Consider the following 20,401-nt stretch of genomic DNA (forward strand, 5'->3'; position numbering starts at 1 on the left):
GACTCACCTAATTAGCGTACATTACATTTGTATCATGAAGGACACCCTCCTGGGAGCTAGAGTCATTGTTAAATGTTGTCTAGGAATCGTTATATTGCTGAGTCCATGTGGATCCAATGATCCATGAGCGTCCATGAGATTGGACTGTATGCTAAATTTAAGCAGATAATTGCTCTTCCGAGGTGGAGGGGCCAAACTAATGGGTCACAATAGCGACGGATCCAAAAACCCCCTGTGGCTTGCACCAGGATAGAGCTGAATGAGCGGGGACCAGCCTTCTGCTGTGCAGTTACAGTGAAGTCCCACAATGCACTTCAAAGTGACATAAGAAAGCAAGAGCACAGCGAGGTGAGACGCCATGGAAACGAGGCAGCGGGATGAGATATTAGAGTTTCTCTGTGATGTCATAATGAGAGGCAGACTCCCGCCGCGATGCTGTCCAGTACTGGCTTTAATCAGCGAGCTGCTCTGTGAAAGTCGCTCGCGTCGCTTAAGGGCCGGTGGACGGTGAGGCTTTACATGCATGTGTGAGTGCTTCACGGTATGAAGTGCCACCAAGAGTCCGACAAAGCCAAGCAGAGAATCCAGCACATTTAAAATGTGGATTCACATGGGGGGGGGGGGCTGTGCCTATTCCCATGACACTCATGTCTCCACCCCCTCCCCTTCCTTGGTCTTCTTCCTTCCTGTGTAGGATTTTCGTAGTAGATGTTCCCATGTGTGCTATTAATGGTGTGGCAATGCCTGGTTTCCAGCTTAAGTACAATGCTATCTCGCTCCAAGTGTACCAAGCACGCTCAAAGCAGAAGAGTTAATCCATCAGGTGACCTGGAAAGAGCTGAGGCGTGAAGCTGGCAGATAAGCTGGACCAGCAGCCCACCCCCACCTGAGCTGGGCTCGTTGACCTCCTCGACCCTGGGCGGATCTGTCAAGGTCTCCAGCGGAACCTCCATCACTTAATCACCCCATTGTTGAGGCTTAGTGGCTTTACAGTGGCGTCCAGCCAGTGATCAATGGTGTCTCTGCAGCACGTGCTGTCATGGAGTGCAGATTGAAGATGGAGACTCGTCTTTCTGAGGGTCCAGGATGGCCGCTTGCTAGGCTATCTGCAACACTATTCTTCCTCATCTATCTAGCAAGAAAATGAATAACTATTGTTAGTTTAAATAAATCTTTCATTTTTCTTTTGGTGAAGCACTGCTTCCAAAAAGAATGGAGCAGGAGAGAAGGTGATTTTCTCGAACTCCTTTTTTGCACATATATGACCATTAGCAAAGTATAACTGGAACGGGTATTAAATGCCTGGCCTGCTCTGTTGATATTGGACTGCATTTCTGGTGATCCTCATGTTTATTGGAACTCTAGCCAGTGCATTCCCTAAGTGAGCATTTTTTCCCAAATAAATACAAATTTTTAGTAATTAAGGCTTCAGAAAGCTTTTACAAAATTGTGTTCTGGCTCCGGTCGTTTTGTCCCTCGCAGTGCCACATTCTGGTGTCGACGCCAGTCTGCCTCCAGCACCATCTTTCTCCTGTGCTGTCAAAACCATCTTCTCAGTCCAGCTTTTACGATGGACTGCTAACAGATTCAGCAGCACAGACTTCCAGACCAAACACTCAGGCACAAAGAATGTAAATGCTGCGTGATGCAATTTCCTCTGCCTGAGATATTTTTCCCCAGTCATATTTCTAACAAAGTCTAATCCAGAATGAAAAAAATATAAATTCATAGATGTTCAAAAGATGTAACTTAAAATTCATTGAATTAAGGTGTCTTATTAGTGCATTACTGTAATGTTAAATAAATTTCACCAAAGAATGATTAAGTTATGGATGCCTACATATCCATTAACTGAGAAGTGCTCCTTTGATGGCTTAAAAGCTAATTTTGTAACACAAAAACACCATCTGTTATAAAAACAATGTAAATAATAGGGAAATTTTAGACTTTCCTTTCAAGTCTAGAAATCTTGTTTAGTGACCATGGAGATAAAGAATGATTGGACTTCTGAAGGTATATGGCTGTCACAGTCTGTGCCGTAGTGAAGCATAATGTCTGAAGGAATATGGCGGTCACAGTCTGTGCTGTAGTGAAGCATAATGTCTGAAGGAATATGGCGGTCACAGTCTGTGCCATAGCGAAACATAATGTCTGAAGGAATATGGCGGTCACAGTCTGTGCTGTAGTGAAGCATAATGTCTGAAGGAATATGGCGGTCACAGTCTGTGCTGTAGTGAAGCATAATGTCTGAAGATATATGGCTGTCACAGTCTGTGCTGTAGTGAAGCATAATGTCTGAAGGAATATGGCTGTCACACTCTGTGCCGTAGTGAAGCATAATGTCTGAAGGAATATGGCTGTCACAGTCTGTGCTGTAGTGAAGCATAATGTCTGACGGAATATGGCGGTCACAGTCTGTGCTGTAGTGAAGCATAATGTCTGAAGGAATATGGCTGTCACAGTCTGTGCTGTAGTGAAGCATAATGTCTGACAGAATATGGCGGTCACAGTCTGTGCTGTAGTGAAGCATAATGTCTGACGGAATATGGCGGTCACAGTCTGTGCTGTAGTGAAGCATAATGTCTGAAGGAATATGGCTGTCAGTCTATGCTGTAGTGAAGCATAATGTCTGACGGAATATGGCGGTCACAGTCTGTGCTGTAGTGAAGCATAATGTCTGAAGGAATATGGCGGTCACAGTCTGTGCCGTAGTGAAGCATAATGTCTGAAGGAATATGGCGGTCACAGTCTGTGCTGTAGTGAAGCATAATGTCTGAAGGAATATGGTTGTCACAGTCTGTGCCGTAGTGAAGCATAATGTCTGAAGGCATATGGTTGTCACAGTCTGTGCTGTTGTGAAGCATAATGTCTGAAGGAATATGGTGGTCACAGTCTGTGCCGTAGTAAAGCATAATGTCTGAAGGAATATGGCGGTCACAGTCTGTGCTGTAGTGAAGCATAATGTCTGAAGGAATATGGCTGTCACAGTCTGTGCTGCTGTGAAGCATAATGTCTGACGGAATATGGCGGTCACAGTCTGTGCTGTAGTGAAGCATAATGTCTGAAGGAATATGGCGGTCACAGTCTGTGCTGTAGTGAAGCATAATGTCTGACGGAATATGGCGGTCACAGTCTGTGCCGTAGTGAAGCATAATGTCTGAAGGAATATGGCGGTCACAGTCTGTGCCGTAGTGAAACATAATGTCTGAAGGCATATGGCTGTCACAGTCTGTGCTATAGTGAAGCATAATGTCTGCTATGACACGACGCCTACAGTCTTAAAGACAAAAGTGAAAACCTCAGGTATGCAGGGAGGGGGCCCGGTCGAAGCCTGGGTGATTTCCAGGCTGGAGCTGTGGAGTTTAGCGAGGGAGGGGGCCACATGCTATAGACATCAGGAGGCAGAGAGGAGGGTGGGCAAGGGGAGAAATTGAGGTAGAAAGGTCACTTCAGACACCCCCTCCCCCTCCCCTGAATAGCTACTCGGCTGCCAGAGAGCTGCTAACCATCAGGGACTTGGAGGCAACCTGGCTGATTGCAAAGCCAGACGACTTAAAGGGAGAGACGCACAGAGCAGCCAAGGAGGAAAGTGGCCCGAATGGACCAGCAGGCCCCAATTCTGCTAAGCAGCGAGCAGCAAACGCACGTTACAGCCAGCGTGACATGGCTCACTTCCTTTGGCCTGCCGACGGCCACATGCACGGGATTTGACCCTCCTGTTGGAGTCTGAAGGCAGTTTCCCATCTGTGCTGGCTCTCTAGCAGGCCACTGGTCCTACCTGCACCCTGGGAATCCATGCAAGCTGGTAAAATCCGGGGTGGAGTGACCAAAGGCTAAGGGAATGATATGGAATCCAGCTCGCAGGGACGGGTTTTATGGTCTTATCTATCACACAATATTTGCCTAGATTCAAGTCAGTATTCCTAGAGCTGAACCGCGAAGACGACACATTGGCTGCCTGCTTCATCGTTTGCTGCTCTAGACTAGTCTAAGTGTCATTTAACAGCCAAGGTTCCTGGCGTCACGCAGAACAATCATGGCAACATTTCCTATCCAAGGGTTCATCCATCTATCCGTTTTCCAAACCCGCTTGTCCCACACAGTCTATCCCAGAAGCTACAGGCGTAAGGCAGGGAATAACCCAGGATGGGGCGCCAACTCTTCCCTAAGGGCATAGTAGGAAATTCATCAATATTGATATATGTCAGCTGTGTCTACCAGCTGATATGAACAGATAACTGCAGCTGATGGATTGTTCGCCGAGTCATGAGAGTGTTAAATTAAAATATCAAAAACGCAATATAAGGTTATAATGATGAGGCCCCTTTGATACCTCCGTAGACAGGTGAACTTGGAGTGTCAGACTGGGAGAAGACGTGCAAATGGATGTTTTCATCTCAAGGCCAGACATCTCCGTGGTGACCTGTGGACAGCTGGTGCTGTGAGTTTAGGCTCCAGGCCAAAGTGTCCCACACCCCTGGAAAATCAGGCCAATTAAAGCCTCTCAGATTTGAGGGCAGAGTTGGCAACACCCACGTGATAAGATGTAAAACCCTGCAGCACTACAAAAGCTATTTATTTACATCAGTAAGTCAGCAGAGCGTGCCAGTCTGATAGCACTGCATCTGATAACGCTGCTAAGTCAGCCTGAGTCCAGGGGAAGGGGATCCCCCGGCCTGGTGACTCTTCCACAGCGATGCTGCCAGTCCCTCCATCTGCCCGTCCCCCTGGCCGTGCCAGGCAACCAGCTTTCTATGGTAGCCTTGGCATAGCTGAGGGAGAAGGTCAGAGTGGCCGTGCGCCAGTCCGCATTTCATTGGAATCTTTCAGATTCCACTAAGAGTGTTAGTGCAGCGTTCTGTCTCTGTTCGGGAACCTGTCCCAGGCGGCACTGGGCTGGGGGACACCCTGCACAGTATGCCAGTTCATCACAGGACTCAAAGTCACCTCCACGCACACAGAGCGGGGTGGGATTCAAACCCACATGATGCAGGGAGAACATGCAACCTTCATACGCATAGAGTGGGGGTGGGATTCAAACCCACACGATGCAGGGAGAACATGCAACCTTCACACACATAGAGCGGGGGTGGGATTCAAACCCACACAGTACGTGGAGAACATGCAACCTCCACACACACAGGATGGGGGTGGGATTCAAACCCACAAGTTACAGGTAGAACATGCAACCTTCACACACATAGAGCGGGGGTGGGATTCAAACCCACACGATATGGGGAGAACATGCAACCTCCACACACACAGAGTGAGAAAGGGATTCAGATCCACACAATATGGGGAGAGCATGCAACCTCCACACACACAGAGCGGGGGTGGGATTCAGACCCACAACCCTGAATATTTCACCTTGAATAGATTGCACGTAGATTAAATCATACTGCATTTCCGACCGGTCCAGTGTGTTGCCCGGAAACATGCCTTAATCTTTTCATCTGAAATCCTGGCGAGTGCTTTGATGAAGTCCTCGCTTTCAGTCGCCATGTCATTCCTCCTGGTGTAGCTGCTAATCAAAACAGTAACTTAATTACCAACAGCAAATATGGTCTTCACCTTAAACTATGGAAGGGAGGAATTTTGTAATTATGGAAATGCTGCATTGCTGATCACTTTCAAATGAGCTGCTGCCTTAAATGTCATCAATTCCTGAAAAGACAACGCGGCGGGTATTCGTCGTTCTCGAACAAAGGCCTAATTAATACGCAATGACCTTCCTGAAAATTATTATATGACTGAATTTAAAGGGTTTTTATAGATGCATGTGTACCTGCAGTTCCATCCATTATCAAACAGTCATTTTCCCATTTTTATGTGCTTTACAGACAGGTGCAAAAGTGCTAAATGGGTTACAGCATTTATTAGGTAAATAATGTGATAATTCATATAACGATGAATGATAAAGGAAAATTCTGATTGAGGATCGAGTGGTGAATTACACCTGTGTCTGTGTCTGTCTGTGTGTGCCTGTGTGTGTGTGTGTGACAATGTCTGTGTGTGTGTGTCTGTGTATGTTTGTGTGAGTGCGTGTGTGTGTGTGTGTATGTGTATGTGAATGCGTGTGTGTGTGTATGTTTGTCTGTGTGTATGTGTATGTTTGTGTGAATGCGTGTGTGTGTGTGTGTGTCTGTGTGTATGTTTGTGTGAATGCGTGTGTGTGTGTCTGTGTGTATGTGTATGTTTGTGTGAGTGCGTGTGCATGTGTGTGTGTGTGTCTGTGTGTATGTCTGTGCATTTATGATTACAAGTCCTCCTCTACTGGATGAGTATTTCAAATATGATGGACATTTGACTGGGCAAAACAATCCTTAGCCTTGTTTAGATGTCTCTATTACAGTTTTAGATTTTATCAAATGTTTTTCATTTTTAAGAGAAGTGCTTCTACCTTGGCACCCTGGGACAGTCCTAAATCCCCCCAATATCTGCATACCCCTCATCAGCAAAAAGTCAGTTTAGATACTGATGGACCCATCCATCCATCTTCCATAGCCACTTAACCAGTGTCACAGTAATTCCATCACAGGACAAGGAACAATAGAATAAGAGGATAAGAACATAAGAATAAAATGAGAGGAAACTCACTGAGACAGAGACACACAGAGACACAGAGTCACACAGAGACACAGAGTCACACAGAGACACAGTCACATAGAGACAAAGAGGTTCACAGAGACACAGAGTCACACAGAGACAAAGAGATTCACAGAGACACAGAGTCACACAGAGACACACAGAGACAAAGAGGTTCACAGAGACACAGAGTCACACAGAGACACAGAGATTCACAGAGACAAAGAGGTTCACAGAGACACAGAGTCACACAGAGACAAAGAAATTCACAGAGACACAGAGTCACACAGAGACACAGAGTCACACAGAGACACGGTCACATAGAGACAAAGAGGTTCACAGAGGCACAGAGTCACAAAGAGACAAGGTAGGAATCAACCCCCACCCCCCCCCCTGCAGGTATGAGAGGACAGTACCCCCGCCAAGGCACCAGACCTCCTAAGGTTAGTGCCGAAGTCTCAAATGAAGGTTTCAGATAATCTTTCTTATTGTCTAGTGGAAACAACTCAAGTAGCTTCATGGGAATGAAAACTACAAACAAACACCCGATGCTTGCAGTTATTATCACTTTTAGAACTTGGAGCCATTATACAAGTGGCCATAATTTATTGCATCTGTGATGCTGGTGCAAATTATCAGTCACCATGCAACAGAGACTAAACAGACTGAATGAGTTTTATCTATCCCTGCAGAAATTACTTGCAATTAGACTAAATGCCATGTTTAATGTATGTGTGTGTGTGTGTGTGTGTATATATATATATATATATATATATATATATATATATATATATATATATATATATATATATATTCAACTTATCTACGGAGCTCTACTTGTTAATATATGAACCAGACCAAACTAATCAAACTGTGACTCACTTGCTACTCAGATCCTCTTGACTGGTTAGATACATCAGTGTCGAGCCTTTTCTGCTCATGTTCTACTGAACATGGAGTCAGGAACCATCTCAGGGACATTACTTTCTCCACAATTGGGCCAGTTTTGACATGCATCTGTAGTGCAAAACCATTCTGCACTTCTGTACTAATCGGAAGACATTAATCCAGCTGTTTGTTTGCAGTTAAATGACTAATGTGTAGATATATTTAAGCATAGCGGCTGTTCAGGAATCAGCTCACTGCGTTATTTTATCCCTGAAACAAATTATACAGCACAGTATTTTGAGAAGGAATGCAGCACAGAATATCGTACATTCTGCAGAGTTCATCCAGGTGTCAGTGCTATGGCGGCTTAAACAGCCTTTGTTAGAAACTCGTAGACTTACCTTAAATCATATGCATAATGATTTTCTCATGCGCGGCATCACAGAGCAAAAATGCTTGTTTTTCTCCCTCAGTGAAGGTTTCATAGACTGAATAACAAGGTTTGTTATTCTGCTCTTACACTCCGGAGCAGGGAGGTACACATAACAAACTGGGCACAGCAGTACTTGGGCTGTTAGTGCTAAGGACATTTTTCTTTAGACGAATTCGCAGGTCGATTCAGAATGGGCTCTAAGTGAACCGCACCAGCCCAGTCTGATATCAGCTGTGGAAAATGCTGCACTATTGTGGGTTACAAATGAAAGTAATCAGGATTTATTGACTTTCAAAGACTGGGTTTGCAGAAAAGGGGAGCCATCATTCACTGTGATCTTTGTCCTTGACAAATTGCAGAAAGTGACAAATAAAGATTCTGAGAGTGAACATCTCAGCTTCTTCCCTGTCAGCATGTCCTTCTGCTGCCTTAGGAAGCCCAAAGGGCCACTCAGCGCCACCTTTGTTTATAGGGATTTTGTAACACAAACCGGCCCATAATGACATTTGTGCATAGCTCCAATTCCACCATCACACAATCTGAATTATATACTGAACAAAAATATAAACGCAACACTCTTGTTTCTGCATTCCTGCTGTCCGCATGCCAATTGCACGCTCCCTCAATGCTTGTGGCATCTGTGGCATTTTGCTGTGAGACAAAACTGCACATTCCAGGGTGGCCTTTTATTGTGGGCAGTATAAGGTACACCTGTGCACTACCCATGATGTCAGATCAGCATCTTGATGTGGCACACCTGTGAGGTGGGATGGATTATCTCAGCAAAGCAGAAGTGCTCACTATCACACATTTAGACTGATTTGTGAGAAATGTTTGAGAGAAATGGTAATATTGTGTATCTGGAATGAATTGTAGATCTTTAAGTCCATCTCATGAAAAATGGGAGCAAAAACAAAAGTGTTGCGTTTATATTTTTGTTCAGTGTACAAAGTTTGAACTGAATTCCATCATTGAATTCCCTCACCCATAACTCACTAATCAGACACGGCTTTCTACAGATTGCATGAATACAATTACATACAAAGTGTGAATTAGTGAATCCTTGTTCTATGTGAACTATGTGTGAATTGACCATTGATAAATCTCATGGTAAGGTTTGTGCTTGGTTAATGTGTTTCATTAACTCAGTAATAACTGTAATAAGTACATCACTCAGTAAATATGAATGGGAAGGACTCATCTACGGAAGATTCTGGAAGACTGGTGTAGGGTTCCATTGGGGAACCTGCTGTTGCTGCTCAAGACCCCATCCCATAATATAACACATTGTTTCATAACAATTCCAAAGTCACCCCTGCTTTCTCCATGGAAAAAATCCCCAAAGCCTTTGGGATAATTCAATATTTATTCACATACCACAAACATAAACAAAGCCGAGGGCATGATTTTGTACTCTGTTATTAGAGATCTAGCTGTGCCCCTCCCCCACCCCCGCAGGCCTCATTTAAGAAGAGAGCTTCACAAACAGAATAAGAGTCCATCATTCTCTGGCCAGCTGTCTCCTCGTATTTGACGGAAAACTCGGTGCAAACAGGAAGGAAAGAGGCAATGAAGACTGACGGAGGGGAACGGCACACGCACGATTAACACGATTAACACAATTAATATGAATAACACGATTAACATGATTAACACGATTAACACGATTAACACGATTAAATTCTGCAGAGTCCAACTTTAAACTGGCCATAAGGGACTTTTAAAAACATGGGTGGGAGGTGCACTGGACATAATTAGCACTTCCACTCAGATGGAAAGATTCGCTGGATCTCAAGGCGTGGGAGGAATTGTTACTGTGAATATTTACATTCTCGCGTGTAATAATGGGGGCCGATGGACTGAAATGGACTTCCGGCTTGGAGCAGAACCATACAGCAGGACCTTTCCAACCTGCGGGAGGTGAAAAGACCAAATGCAAGCAAAGCAAACGGGACACGGAGGGAAATGATTTCCAGTATATGGAGACGATTGTGTCTTTGTTGTGTGGGGAAAACTTCCCAGGAAAAGGATATAGGAATATGCATGAACACATGTGAGGAAAATGTAAATGGAAAAAAAGAAAAAGTAAAACAGAAAGAATCCCCGAAAGAAAAGCAAGACAAAGAGTCATACATTCCGAGAAAAGAGGCAGCCGTTTGTCTTCTGGTGTCTCTCTCCTTATGGCAAAAAAAGAAGGGAAAAGGTTTATATAAAAGCCTGAAGCCGTACAGCTTGATTAGCCTGGATGGGGGGATTTGAGGGGTGGGTGGGGGGGGGTGTATCTGGCAGGGATCCAAACTATCGCCTTAAACCAGCTTATAAAAACCATACGGCGAGCAGAGAAAAAAGAGACACACAAATCAGCCACCCCCCTCTCCACACAAATGGCCCACCCCCGTCCTCTGAAAACATCCTTTTCTCTAATTTTCCCTCCCTCTTTCCTTTGCTCCCTCCCTCTCCCCCTCTCCCCCTGCAGATTTTGGAGAGTCCTGCACAGAACCAGAGGTCTGTGTGCGGGAAGAAGGTAGGAAGCAGCGGGACAGGGGCAAGGAGCAGAAGTTGGGGTGAGACTTTGAGGAGGGAAGGGGAGAAGCGAATTTTAGCAGGAGAGGGGAGTGAAGCAGGAGGGCTGCCAGTGTAGTGAAGCAGTGAAGCAGGAGGGCTGCCAGTGTAGGACAGGTGAGGGACCCCACAGCTTTGCAGACAATGTGTCCTGCCATGCACGGCTATGTTCTGCTGTCCGTGATCTGCGTGTTTTGGTCGCCCTGGGTGTGGGGCCAGGAGTTGAAGGAGCGGGATGCCCTGTGCAGTGAGGATGGCTGCTTCGTGGTGTACTTCCAGAGAAAGACCTTCCTGGACTCCTGGAGGAGCTGCAAGGAGAAAGGCGGCAACCTGGCCACGGTGAAGCGGCATGAGGACGCGGATCTCATCGGCAAGCTCTTCTCCAGCGTGGAGCCGCGGGGGCCCCGCAGTCGGGTGCGGCTGTGGATCGGGCTCCAGAGGCAGCCGCGCCAGTGCTCGGCCGCCAGGCCACTGCGTGGCTTCACGTGGGTCACCGGTGACCAGGACACCAGGTACACCAACTGGCTCCGGGACGACTCGGCTAGCACCTGCACAGCGCCCCGGTGCGTGGTGATGATTCACGACGCCGAAAATGCCAACCACAGAGACAACCTCAAGTGGCTGGATGGCTCATGCTCCCTCCCTGTGGAGGGCTTCCTCTGCCGCTATACCTACAAAGGCATGTGCCGGGCCATGCCAAATGAGGGCGGGGGGGCGGCCCGCTACACCACGCCCTTTAACCTGCACACCTCTCTCCTCAGCTACCTGCCGTTTGGCACTGTGGCTACTGTACCCTGTCCGGATGGGACTAAGGGCGACCAGTCAGTGCTGTGCATGCTCAGGGAGGACGAGCAGGTCGGCTGGTCCAGAGATGCGCCGCTGTGCTCTGACACGCCCACAAACTGGTGTGAGGAGGACAACGGCGGCTGCGATCACTACTGCATCAATGCAGAGACTCACTACTACTGCGAGTGCTCGGATGGCTTCCTCCTGGACAAGGATGGTCAGAGTTGTGTGGAAGTAGACAGTTGCCTCGGAGTCCCTTGTGAGTTCGAATGCCAGCCCACTATCAGGGGCTACCTCTGCACGTGTCCAGAAGGCTACCTGTTAGCTCCCGATGGCCATGACTGCCTGGACATAGACGAATGTCTGCAGAGCCCATGTCCCCAGCTGTGCATCAATGCACCGGGGACCTTTGAGTGCCGCTGCAGTGAAGGATACCAGGCGGACGCGGGGGGGGACTGCCTGGATGTGGACGAGTGCCTGGAGGACCACTGCGCGCACAGCTGTGAGAACTCGCCCGGTTCCTTCAGCTGCCACTGCCGCCTGGGTTACTCCCCCGTGCCGGAGGATCCCAGCCGCTGCCAGGACACAGACGAGTGCCGGATCCCCGGTACCTGTCATCAGATGTGTGTTAACTACGAGGGCGGCTTTGAATGCCACTGTGAGGAGGGCAGCGAGCTCCAGCCTGATGGCTATTCCTGCATGCCCGTCCAAGCTGCCACCATTCCATATCCAAGTATGACCAGCTTCCCAGGAACCCCCTGGGTGCCCCGGATCCCTGACTTTTGGGTGCCTCAGCTTCCAGACTGGCTGACTGACAGTACCTCCCTCGACTGGCTGACAGAGGCTCCCAGCCTTGAGCAGCTACTGACTGACCTAACACAACTGACGGATACACCATCAGCAAGGCCTACAGACGGACGTAACCATGGACGGGCTGTTCCTGATTTGACGGGAGAGACCAGAATAGCCTCCTTAGGGCCGACGGCCGCACCTGATTGGTCCGAGGAAGAAAGTACCACAAGTTCACCTGACACACCAGTCTGGATCGAGGAGGAGGGCACAAGAATGCCATCGGCAGCCTCCACATCACCATCGGCATGGAGTGCGTGGCAATGGTGGTGGAGTTCAACTTCAGGAGCCTTAGAAGATTACCTTGGACAGGAGGGTGACCTAAGATCCAGTGGAGCTGAATCTGGGAAAAGGGCCACAACACCTTTTAGTGTCTCAACGACTTCCCCCAAGTCCAAAGCGGGAGTCGCCGCAGAGCGACACACGCCTCCCCTTTCCTTCACTCCCCACAGCCCCTCCACTCCAGCACCGGGGCAGTCAGGGAGCGAGGGCAAGCAGCGGCAGGACAGGAGCTGGCTGGTGGTGGCTCTACTGGTGCCGCTCTCCATCTTCGTGGTGATCATGCTGGCCCTGGGCATAGTGTACTGCACCCGCTGTGCAGTGCAGCCGCGCAGCGAGAGCGCCGCCGACTGCTACCGCTGGATTACCAATTCCGGGCCGGACACCTCCAGCGCTGCCAAGTCCCGCGTGTAGCCCGGGGAGGGGGGGGGTCTGTGCTCGTGCACTAACTGAATCAGTGACAGGGGGAAGGCAGGTATCCCCTTCTCATCCTGCTGTTTCTGCTACTATCAAAACATGGGAACTTTCTGTACATTAAGTGCCTTCTGCAGATGCCTGATGCTTCCGGAAGATCTCATTCCCCAGTGGTGCTAACTTGGAATGTTTGGAATTTCTCCTTTAAGGTTATTAAAGAAAATGAGGTGAAGTGTATTGTAAGAAATGGGAGGCGGGGGGGGGGGGGGGGGGGCAGAAATCTGTGTATGTGTATATTGTGGGTCGCGTTTATGGTTACGGCTTATTTCCTTAGAAAGGCGGGTGGATCGCAGATGCGCTAAATTAGATCAGACGCTAATGGCACGGAGCTGTGAAGCTGAAGTGTATGTGAACGCAGCCTGGCTTTGGAAATCGATGCCTGTAAAAACATCTATTTAGATTTATGTTTGACTTCACATGCGCACATATTACGAAGAGCAAGGCATTGGCCACATATGTATTTGTGTGGCTGCACTGTTTGTGAATGTTTTGAAGTTGGATTTGCGGTTAGTTTGCTATGGATCGCGTGGTTCCGGAGTTATTAACTCAAGCCTCGGTCTTGAAAGCACAGGAATCGTAAATTAAAGCCTTACGCTCCGCCATTGAAACAAAGGCATGAAGAAGCGAGCTTCCTGGCCGGCAAACGTCTACATGCTGAAGCTGACAGCTTTAATTTTGCAGCTGAAGAGGCAGAAAGATCCAGCTGCAGCAAGAGAATCATAAATGCATTGCACTGATCTGAGTTCAGATCCAAGTCCTTCATAGGCATCGAAGCCAGCAGTGTTTTCCATTGACCTATTCGTCAATCGAGAAGCAGCATGAAAAATTGGAACCTGAAATTTTAATATGTCTTCCTATGATTAGTGACTCAGGTCTGGACCTATTGAGTCACATGATTATCTAACACAGCTTCTCCCAATCTTTTTTGATCTTTTGCCATGCTATAGCGCCCCCTAGCACCTTTTTAGTGACACACTTATAGGCACCAAATATGCAGGAACTGGAGCAAAATTTTTTGCTGCGGCATAAATTGTACTGTGACACTGAACAGCCCTCTCTAGTACAGCAGAAAGAATGTGAAAAGCGCAGAATTTGTTTGGCTGTTTGTGGGGTGTGTGATGCCATGGAGCTCTGCAGCCTGACTTAGATCATTTTTGTCACAAGTTTAATTGGACATCATGTCATGCGAGTGTTTGATTTACACTTCAGTTGGCCGTGCTGGGCTACAGCCCGGATCGCCTGGTGAAGCAGAAGGATGGAACCCTTCTGTCAGGCCCGATTATGTCCGTCTCAAGTCGTGCTCTCAGGAAATGCTGATCCCATTTACTGTATGCAGCCCAAAAATGCGGGGGTCAGCAGACAGCGGTCCTTTGGAGGAGTGATGGATGAAGTGTGGATGGAGGCGGGAAGGGTGAGAACAGGGGGGGCTTGGGGTGGGGGTGTGGCGTTCCAGACCCCACAGGACCACAGCCCTCCGAGACGCATTTCTGCTGGCCCTACAAAGTGGTTGCACCACCTGATCCAGGTCGTCCTTCTCAGCCTGTTTAGATCTTCACTCTGGAGGCGTTTTCCAAAGGCTCTGGCTCTGCTTTCTGTCACACCTCAGATCCGAGCACTTCTTGCCAGAATATCTGGGTGGGCTTTGCCTCCCCAAAAACTCCATACGCATTCCGGTGATTTCTCTCTGTTACGTCTCTCAGCAGTGACATGACTTGGGTCAACGTGTATGAACACAAATCAGCGACATTTACTGTTCAAATTCACTTGCAACATTACTTCTAATAAACTTGTCAAACTTGACAAAGAATGAATCGTACCGCCTGCACTAGAGATTTATTTCAAATAAAAACATCTTTTCTGCTACCTTGGATGTCTCCATCATTTCCAGCCCTCACGTCTTTGTTATTGTCTGCCTGAAAGATCTCGGCCCAGATATTAGTTCAGCTGTGTCTCCCAGTCAATCAAACACTGTGTTCTGATATTAAAACATGAGGTTGTAACTGTGGGAAAACTAGGCCCGGTCGAGCAGAGCCGATTAATTCAGATGTATATTATGCCACTCTAGAGGAATTTTGGAATCTGGGCTCCCATAACTCCCCCCAGCACCCCCGACATCCCATGTCTGTAATATCCAGCGTGAGGCAGGCCAACCCTTGCCACATTTTGGCCTGCAGGGGCATTGGAAGGCAGTTTAAATCGAAGCCAATGACCACCTACTCTGGCCTTTGCCCACAGTGCCTGGAGTGACAGCGGTCAGCCGGTGTGAGGCCTGCTGGTAGCGCTGGGACAGAGGAGGCAGGAAGGCCTGCTGCTTATTGCTGCTATTCAGCGGACAGCCGGTGTGAGGCCTGCTGGTAGCGCCGGGCACAGGGGGCAGGTATGCCTGCTGCTTATTGCTGCTATTCAGCGGACAGCCGGTGTGAGGCCTGCTGGTAGCGCCGGGCACAGGGGGCAGGAAGGCTTGCTGCTTATTGCTGCTATTCAGCGGACAGCCGGTGTGAGGCCTGCTGGTAGCGCTGGGACAGAGGAGGCAGGAAGGCCTGCTGCTTATTGCTGCTATTCAGCGGACAGCCGGTGTGAGGCCTGCTGGTAGTTCCAGGACAGAGGAGGCAGGAAGGCCTGCTGCTTATTGCTGCTATTCAGCGGACAGCCGGTGTGAGGCCTGCTGGTAGCGCCGGGACAGAGGAGGCAGGAAGGCCTGCTGCTTATTGCTGCTATTCAGCGGACAGCCGGTGTGAGGCCTGCTGGTAGTGTCGGGACAGAGGAGGCAGGAAGGCCTGCTGCTTATTGCTGCTATTCAGGGGACAGCCGGTGTGAGGCCTGCTTGTAGCGCCGGGTACAGGAGGCAGGTAGGCTTGCTGCTTATTGCTGCTATTCAGCGGACAGCTGGTGTGAGGCCTGCTGGTAGCGCCGGGCACAGCAGGCAAGATGGCCTGCTGGTTAGCTGGTTATTGCTGCTATTCAGTGGACAGAAATCAAGCAGCTGGAAAATCACTGTCCTCCTTATAGGAACTGTGTGTCTCAGTACAATCTGTAGGTGCACAGAGATTTAGCTCCGTGGATGGAACTCAGACAAAGTTTGCTGTTTCTTTTTCAGTTTTCTTGGTCTATCAATCATTGTCTGCCTCCCTCACTTTAATGCTCTAAACAGTGCAGCTTTATAGCAAAATGGTCCAGCTTTGGATGTTTGTACAGCCACGTCCATAAAGCTCAGAGCCTGTGTAACTGCAGCACACGAGGACGGAGTAAATGGCAGGGAGTCCTCTGCTGCCTGATGGCGAATAAACAGCAGCTTTGGTCTGGCTGGGGGTAGCGGGGTTTGGGGGGGGGGGGGTGCGATTATGGCAGGCAAACTCTCGCCTGGGCCCCCTGCAGCTTTCACGGGCCCGGAGAGTAATGGCCTTTCTGGTGAAACTGGGCGGACATCAAGGCAGACCACCTCAAAGAGAAGCTGGCTCGGCAGCAGCATCTCCTTTCGGAGATGGGGTTGGGGGGGTCACGTAAGCCGGTGGGATGGCCATAAATTCCCCGATAAGGTGCGCCCAGCATCCATGTCGGTGCTGACGGGCCTAAAGTACACAGAGGACGCCGTGATGGATTTCCAGCGCTTCTGAAGTGCTGCGTCAGCAGATCAAAGCCTTGTGTGTCACTGGAGAAATAAAACGACAAATGTGATCCCTTCTCATATGAGAAATTTAACCCCATTTTGTGCAACTCTACTGTGAAAATCCGCGTATCGGGTGTTGATGGGCAGTACATTACAATCCATACATCTTTATGATGAGAGAGAGAGCCGTGTTTCTCAAAACTTCTGCCCTTAATTTCATTTCCAGCGTTGGGCTTGCAGATGGAAGATAAAGTTCCTTCCGTCTTTTACACGAGTACATCTCGGCTGTTGAACCCTGGGGGCAGACAGAGTGAGATTGGAAATATTACGAGTTGAAACGGCAGAAAACCAGCTGGGCAGTAATTTTTTTTTTACCACTGCAGAGTACATCAGTTTAATGAGTGTATTTTAATTTGCTCTAACTTTAATGCGAACCAAATGCGAAAAAATAATAGTGATTAAAATCACCCTTGTTACTTTTTTTTTTTTTAGCTGTTTTTCGGGCTGTACCAGCTAACCCAAACAGTCCAAGATAATCTGCTTGAAATTCCACTGATGTGTTCCTTCAAGACGTCCCACTTTACCGCTTTGCCTCTAATCTTCAAAGGCTGCACTTCACAAAGAGCAACGGTAACAGGGACATGCTGTCTACGGTGAATCACCATCTCGGATGACAGCGACCTGATGTGCTGCCCATTAGCGGCTCGGCTCTGAGCTGATTTCGGCCTAGAGCGCTGTCCCTCCAGAAGACCCAGTAATCACCTCACCCGAGGCTCACTCGGGCTCAATCTCAGCACATCGTCCTGTAGATGTGTCTATTTATTCTCAATTGAAAGCGGAACGGAGGATTTTCTCAGTGAGCCCCATTAATTTACCACCGTGGGCTTAGAAATGAGGCCGCTGGGCGTGGACTGGCCGCTGTTAAAAATATGGATTCCCGTGTCAGCGGTCGCGGGGTGAGGGGGAGATGAGCAGGGGGAGTTTGGCAGGGATGCTGTGAGAGAATCCAGACTGACCGCGGCTTCTGTCAGGCAGCCAGTCGGCACATCGGACCTGAAGAACGAAGAGCGTGAAAGATGCTTTGTTTGGGGGGGCAGCTACATAGGGAGCAGGGACTAAACCATCATGTCAGAAAGGAGGGTGTCCTTTAAAGTGACGGTGCTGTCAACCCCCACCCTGCCTTGGTATGTCCTTCATCATTATACTATGCTCAGTAAATAATATGAATTATATGATTATTTATTTGTAGTTAAACATCTGGCTTTTGAAAGTAATTTTTATTTTTTTTGTCACCTCAAATGATGCATTATTCTTTTCATGTTGTTGTACTTGATATATTTATAGTAATCTGCCTGCAGTTGTTCGACTGTAGATTTGAATTTGACACACAAAAGTAATTTCTAACCTGCATGAAACCTTATTTCTTTCTGTCTTTTCAGCCCCTGATCTTCCATGTTCTGGCCACATGCCTGATGCAGGGACCCTGGCTGACAGTCAGACTCTGGACTGCAGGTGGAAATGGGTGAGGAACCCTATGGATTCAGAACCTCGGCCCCAGAGGTGACGGAGCCCACAGAGCCGCCACACGGCTCAGGAGATGTGTGCTTATTACAAATGCCCTCATGTACAATCACATCTGCAGATATACGCGGGTCAAATATCTACCTTTTCTGTTTCCTATCAGGGTATATTATCATCATAAAATACCATCCTCATTTACCTAAACATGACTGAATTGCGATCACCAAAAACAAAACCCATGCACTGCACTATTCCCTAAAACTTAAAGGCCGTTTCAAATTTCTGCTGTTGTAAGAGCATATAAAACAAATGACGCTAACTGTCTATGCAGATAGTAACCTGAGCTGGTGGGAGAGCCTGGACACGCCCCCTTCTCAGGCAGAGCTCAGCACTGAGCCAATAGGAGGGCCTGGATACGCCTCCTTCTGAGCTCGACACAGAGCCAAAGGGAGAGCGTGGATACGCCCCCTTCTGAGCTCGGCACTCAGCCAATGGGAGGTCTGGACACACCCCCTTCTGAGCTCGTGACTGAGCCAATGGGAGGGCCTGGACATGCCCCCTTCTGAGCTCATGACTGAGCCAATGGGAGGGCCTGGACACGCCCCCTTCTGAGCTCGACACAGAGCCAATGGGAGAGCCTGGATATGCCCGCTTCTGAGCTCGGAACTCAGCCGGAGGGAGGGTCGGTACACACCCCCTTCTGAGCTCGTGACTGAGCCAATGGGAGGGCCTGGACACGCCCCCTTCTGAGCTCGTGACTGAGCCAATGGGAGAGCCTGGATATGCCCGCTTCTGAGCTCGGAACTCAGCCGGAGGGAGGGTCGGTACACACCCCCTTCTGAGCTCGTGACTGAGCCAATGGGAGGGCCTGGACACGCCCCCTTCTGAGCTCGACACAGAGCCAATGGGAGAGCCTGGATATGCCCGCTTCTGAGCTCGGAACTCAGCCGGAGGGAGGGTCGGTACACACCCCCTTCTGAGCTCGTGACTGAGCCAATGGGAGGGCCTGGACACGCGCCCTTCTGAGCTCGTGACTGAGCCAATGGGAGGGCCTGGACACGCCCCCTTCTGAGCTCGACACAGAGCCAATGGGAGAGCCTGGATATGCCCGCTTCTGAGCTCGGAACTCAGCCGGAGGGAGGGTCGGTACACACCCCCTTCTGAGCTCGTGACTGAGCCAATGGGAGGGCCTGGACACGCGCCCTTCTGAGCTCGTGACTGAGCCAATGGGAGGGCCTGGACACGCCCCCTTCTGAGCACGACACAGAGCCAAAGGGAGGGCCTGGACACACCCCCTTCTGAGCTCAGCACTCAGCCGGAGGGAGGGTCTGGACACGACACTGCAATGAGCTGAATGGTTGGATGGATGGATGGATGGATGGACACTCTTCAAATCTTTTCCAAGACATTAGGGAATGATATTAGGGAATATACTTTATACAGTTACTTCCAAGCTTTCTAAGACCCTTATGAAAAAACTTAAAGGACTTGGTTTTAAAAATGGTTTTAAAAGAAGATGCATATTGAATATATCTCCCACCACCCAGGTTCCGTGACCCAGTTGCGGTCCACTCCCCCAGGGACCATCCTCCTCTTCTCTGACATCTTCCCTTCATAGCACACCTACAGCATCCTTGCAGTTAGCACTACAATACTTGCTGCGCCAGTTCTAATGTAACTTTTGTATGTTCCTATTTTTTCCCCTGTATGTTTAGTCGTTTTTTGTTCCATACTTCATGTCTGGCACTGGGCCATGAACAATTCTAGTACATTCACACATACTAGAAATTGAGTGAGTTCCGATTCTGATTCTGAATATAAGCAGTTAAAATCCGGTGCTGGTCTCTCTATCTCCTGTGCAGGGCTGGTCGTGCCAAATAAACAAGGATCTTTTTGTTTGCGGTATCAGTTTTTGCTAAATTAATCCCTGGGTCTGTTTCAAGGACGCGGTTGTTCATGATCCAGCTTTAACAAAACCAGATGCAGCCAAACCTGGATGAATAACAAACAAGCTCGATTCCTGGCAAAGACTCAGTCCCCGGCCTTCAGTATAGCATCTCTGCTTAACTATGTGAGCCCTGTCCAGTCGCCCGCTCTGCCTTCCTAGGGCAGATGTCTTTGTCTGGCCTTTATGGTGACTGTCAATGGCCTTTTCGCTCCATGGACACATCAGCGTCGCTCCTTGTGTGGCTGTAATTCTCCTCTCCTATGCTCCACAGCACTAAACACCAAAAAAAGGCGGCTTTCTTTCCAGCAGTTATCCGCCAGGACAAATCTATAACATAGTCGACGCGTCTTTCAGGAGCGTGTCTCCGCTCCGCTGCTCCGAGCGAATAAAAATGACTCCAAGCAGCTCACATGACCATGCTCTTCCATCTGGCCTTCTAACTACGAGCTGTAACGCTGCCACACCGCTA

At 48.8% G+C, this 20,401-nt stretch overlaps 1 protein-coding gene across 1 annotated transcript; it reads left to right on the forward strand.

Moving 5' to 3' along the window:
- The first annotated feature begins 10,394 nt into the window (after window positions 1-10,394).
- LOC125720133 (endosialin-like) lies at window positions 10,395-14,719 on the forward strand. The gene has a single exon (XM_048995258.1). It carries the CDS (start codon window positions 10,613-10,615, stop codon window positions 12,794-12,796), a length of 2,184 nt encoding a protein of 727 aa, XP_048851215.1. The 5' UTR covers window positions 10,395-10,612; the 3' UTR covers window positions 12,797-14,719.
- Window positions 14,720-20,401: the final 5,682 nt, after the last annotated feature.

This window comes from Brienomyrus brachyistius, chromosome 24, assembly GCF_023856365.1.
Source record: "Brienomyrus brachyistius isolate T26 chromosome 24, BBRACH_0.4, whole genome shotgun sequence".
NCBI classification, from domain to species: Eukaryota; Metazoa; Chordata; class Actinopteri; order Osteoglossiformes; family Mormyridae; genus Brienomyrus; species Brienomyrus brachyistius.

Bases quoted from the DNA above. Each gene is read 5' to 3' on its own strand.
- LOC125720133 (XM_048995258.1), top strand. From the start codon at position 10,613: ATGTGTCCTGCCATGCACGGCTATGTTCTGCTGTCCGTGATCTGCGTG.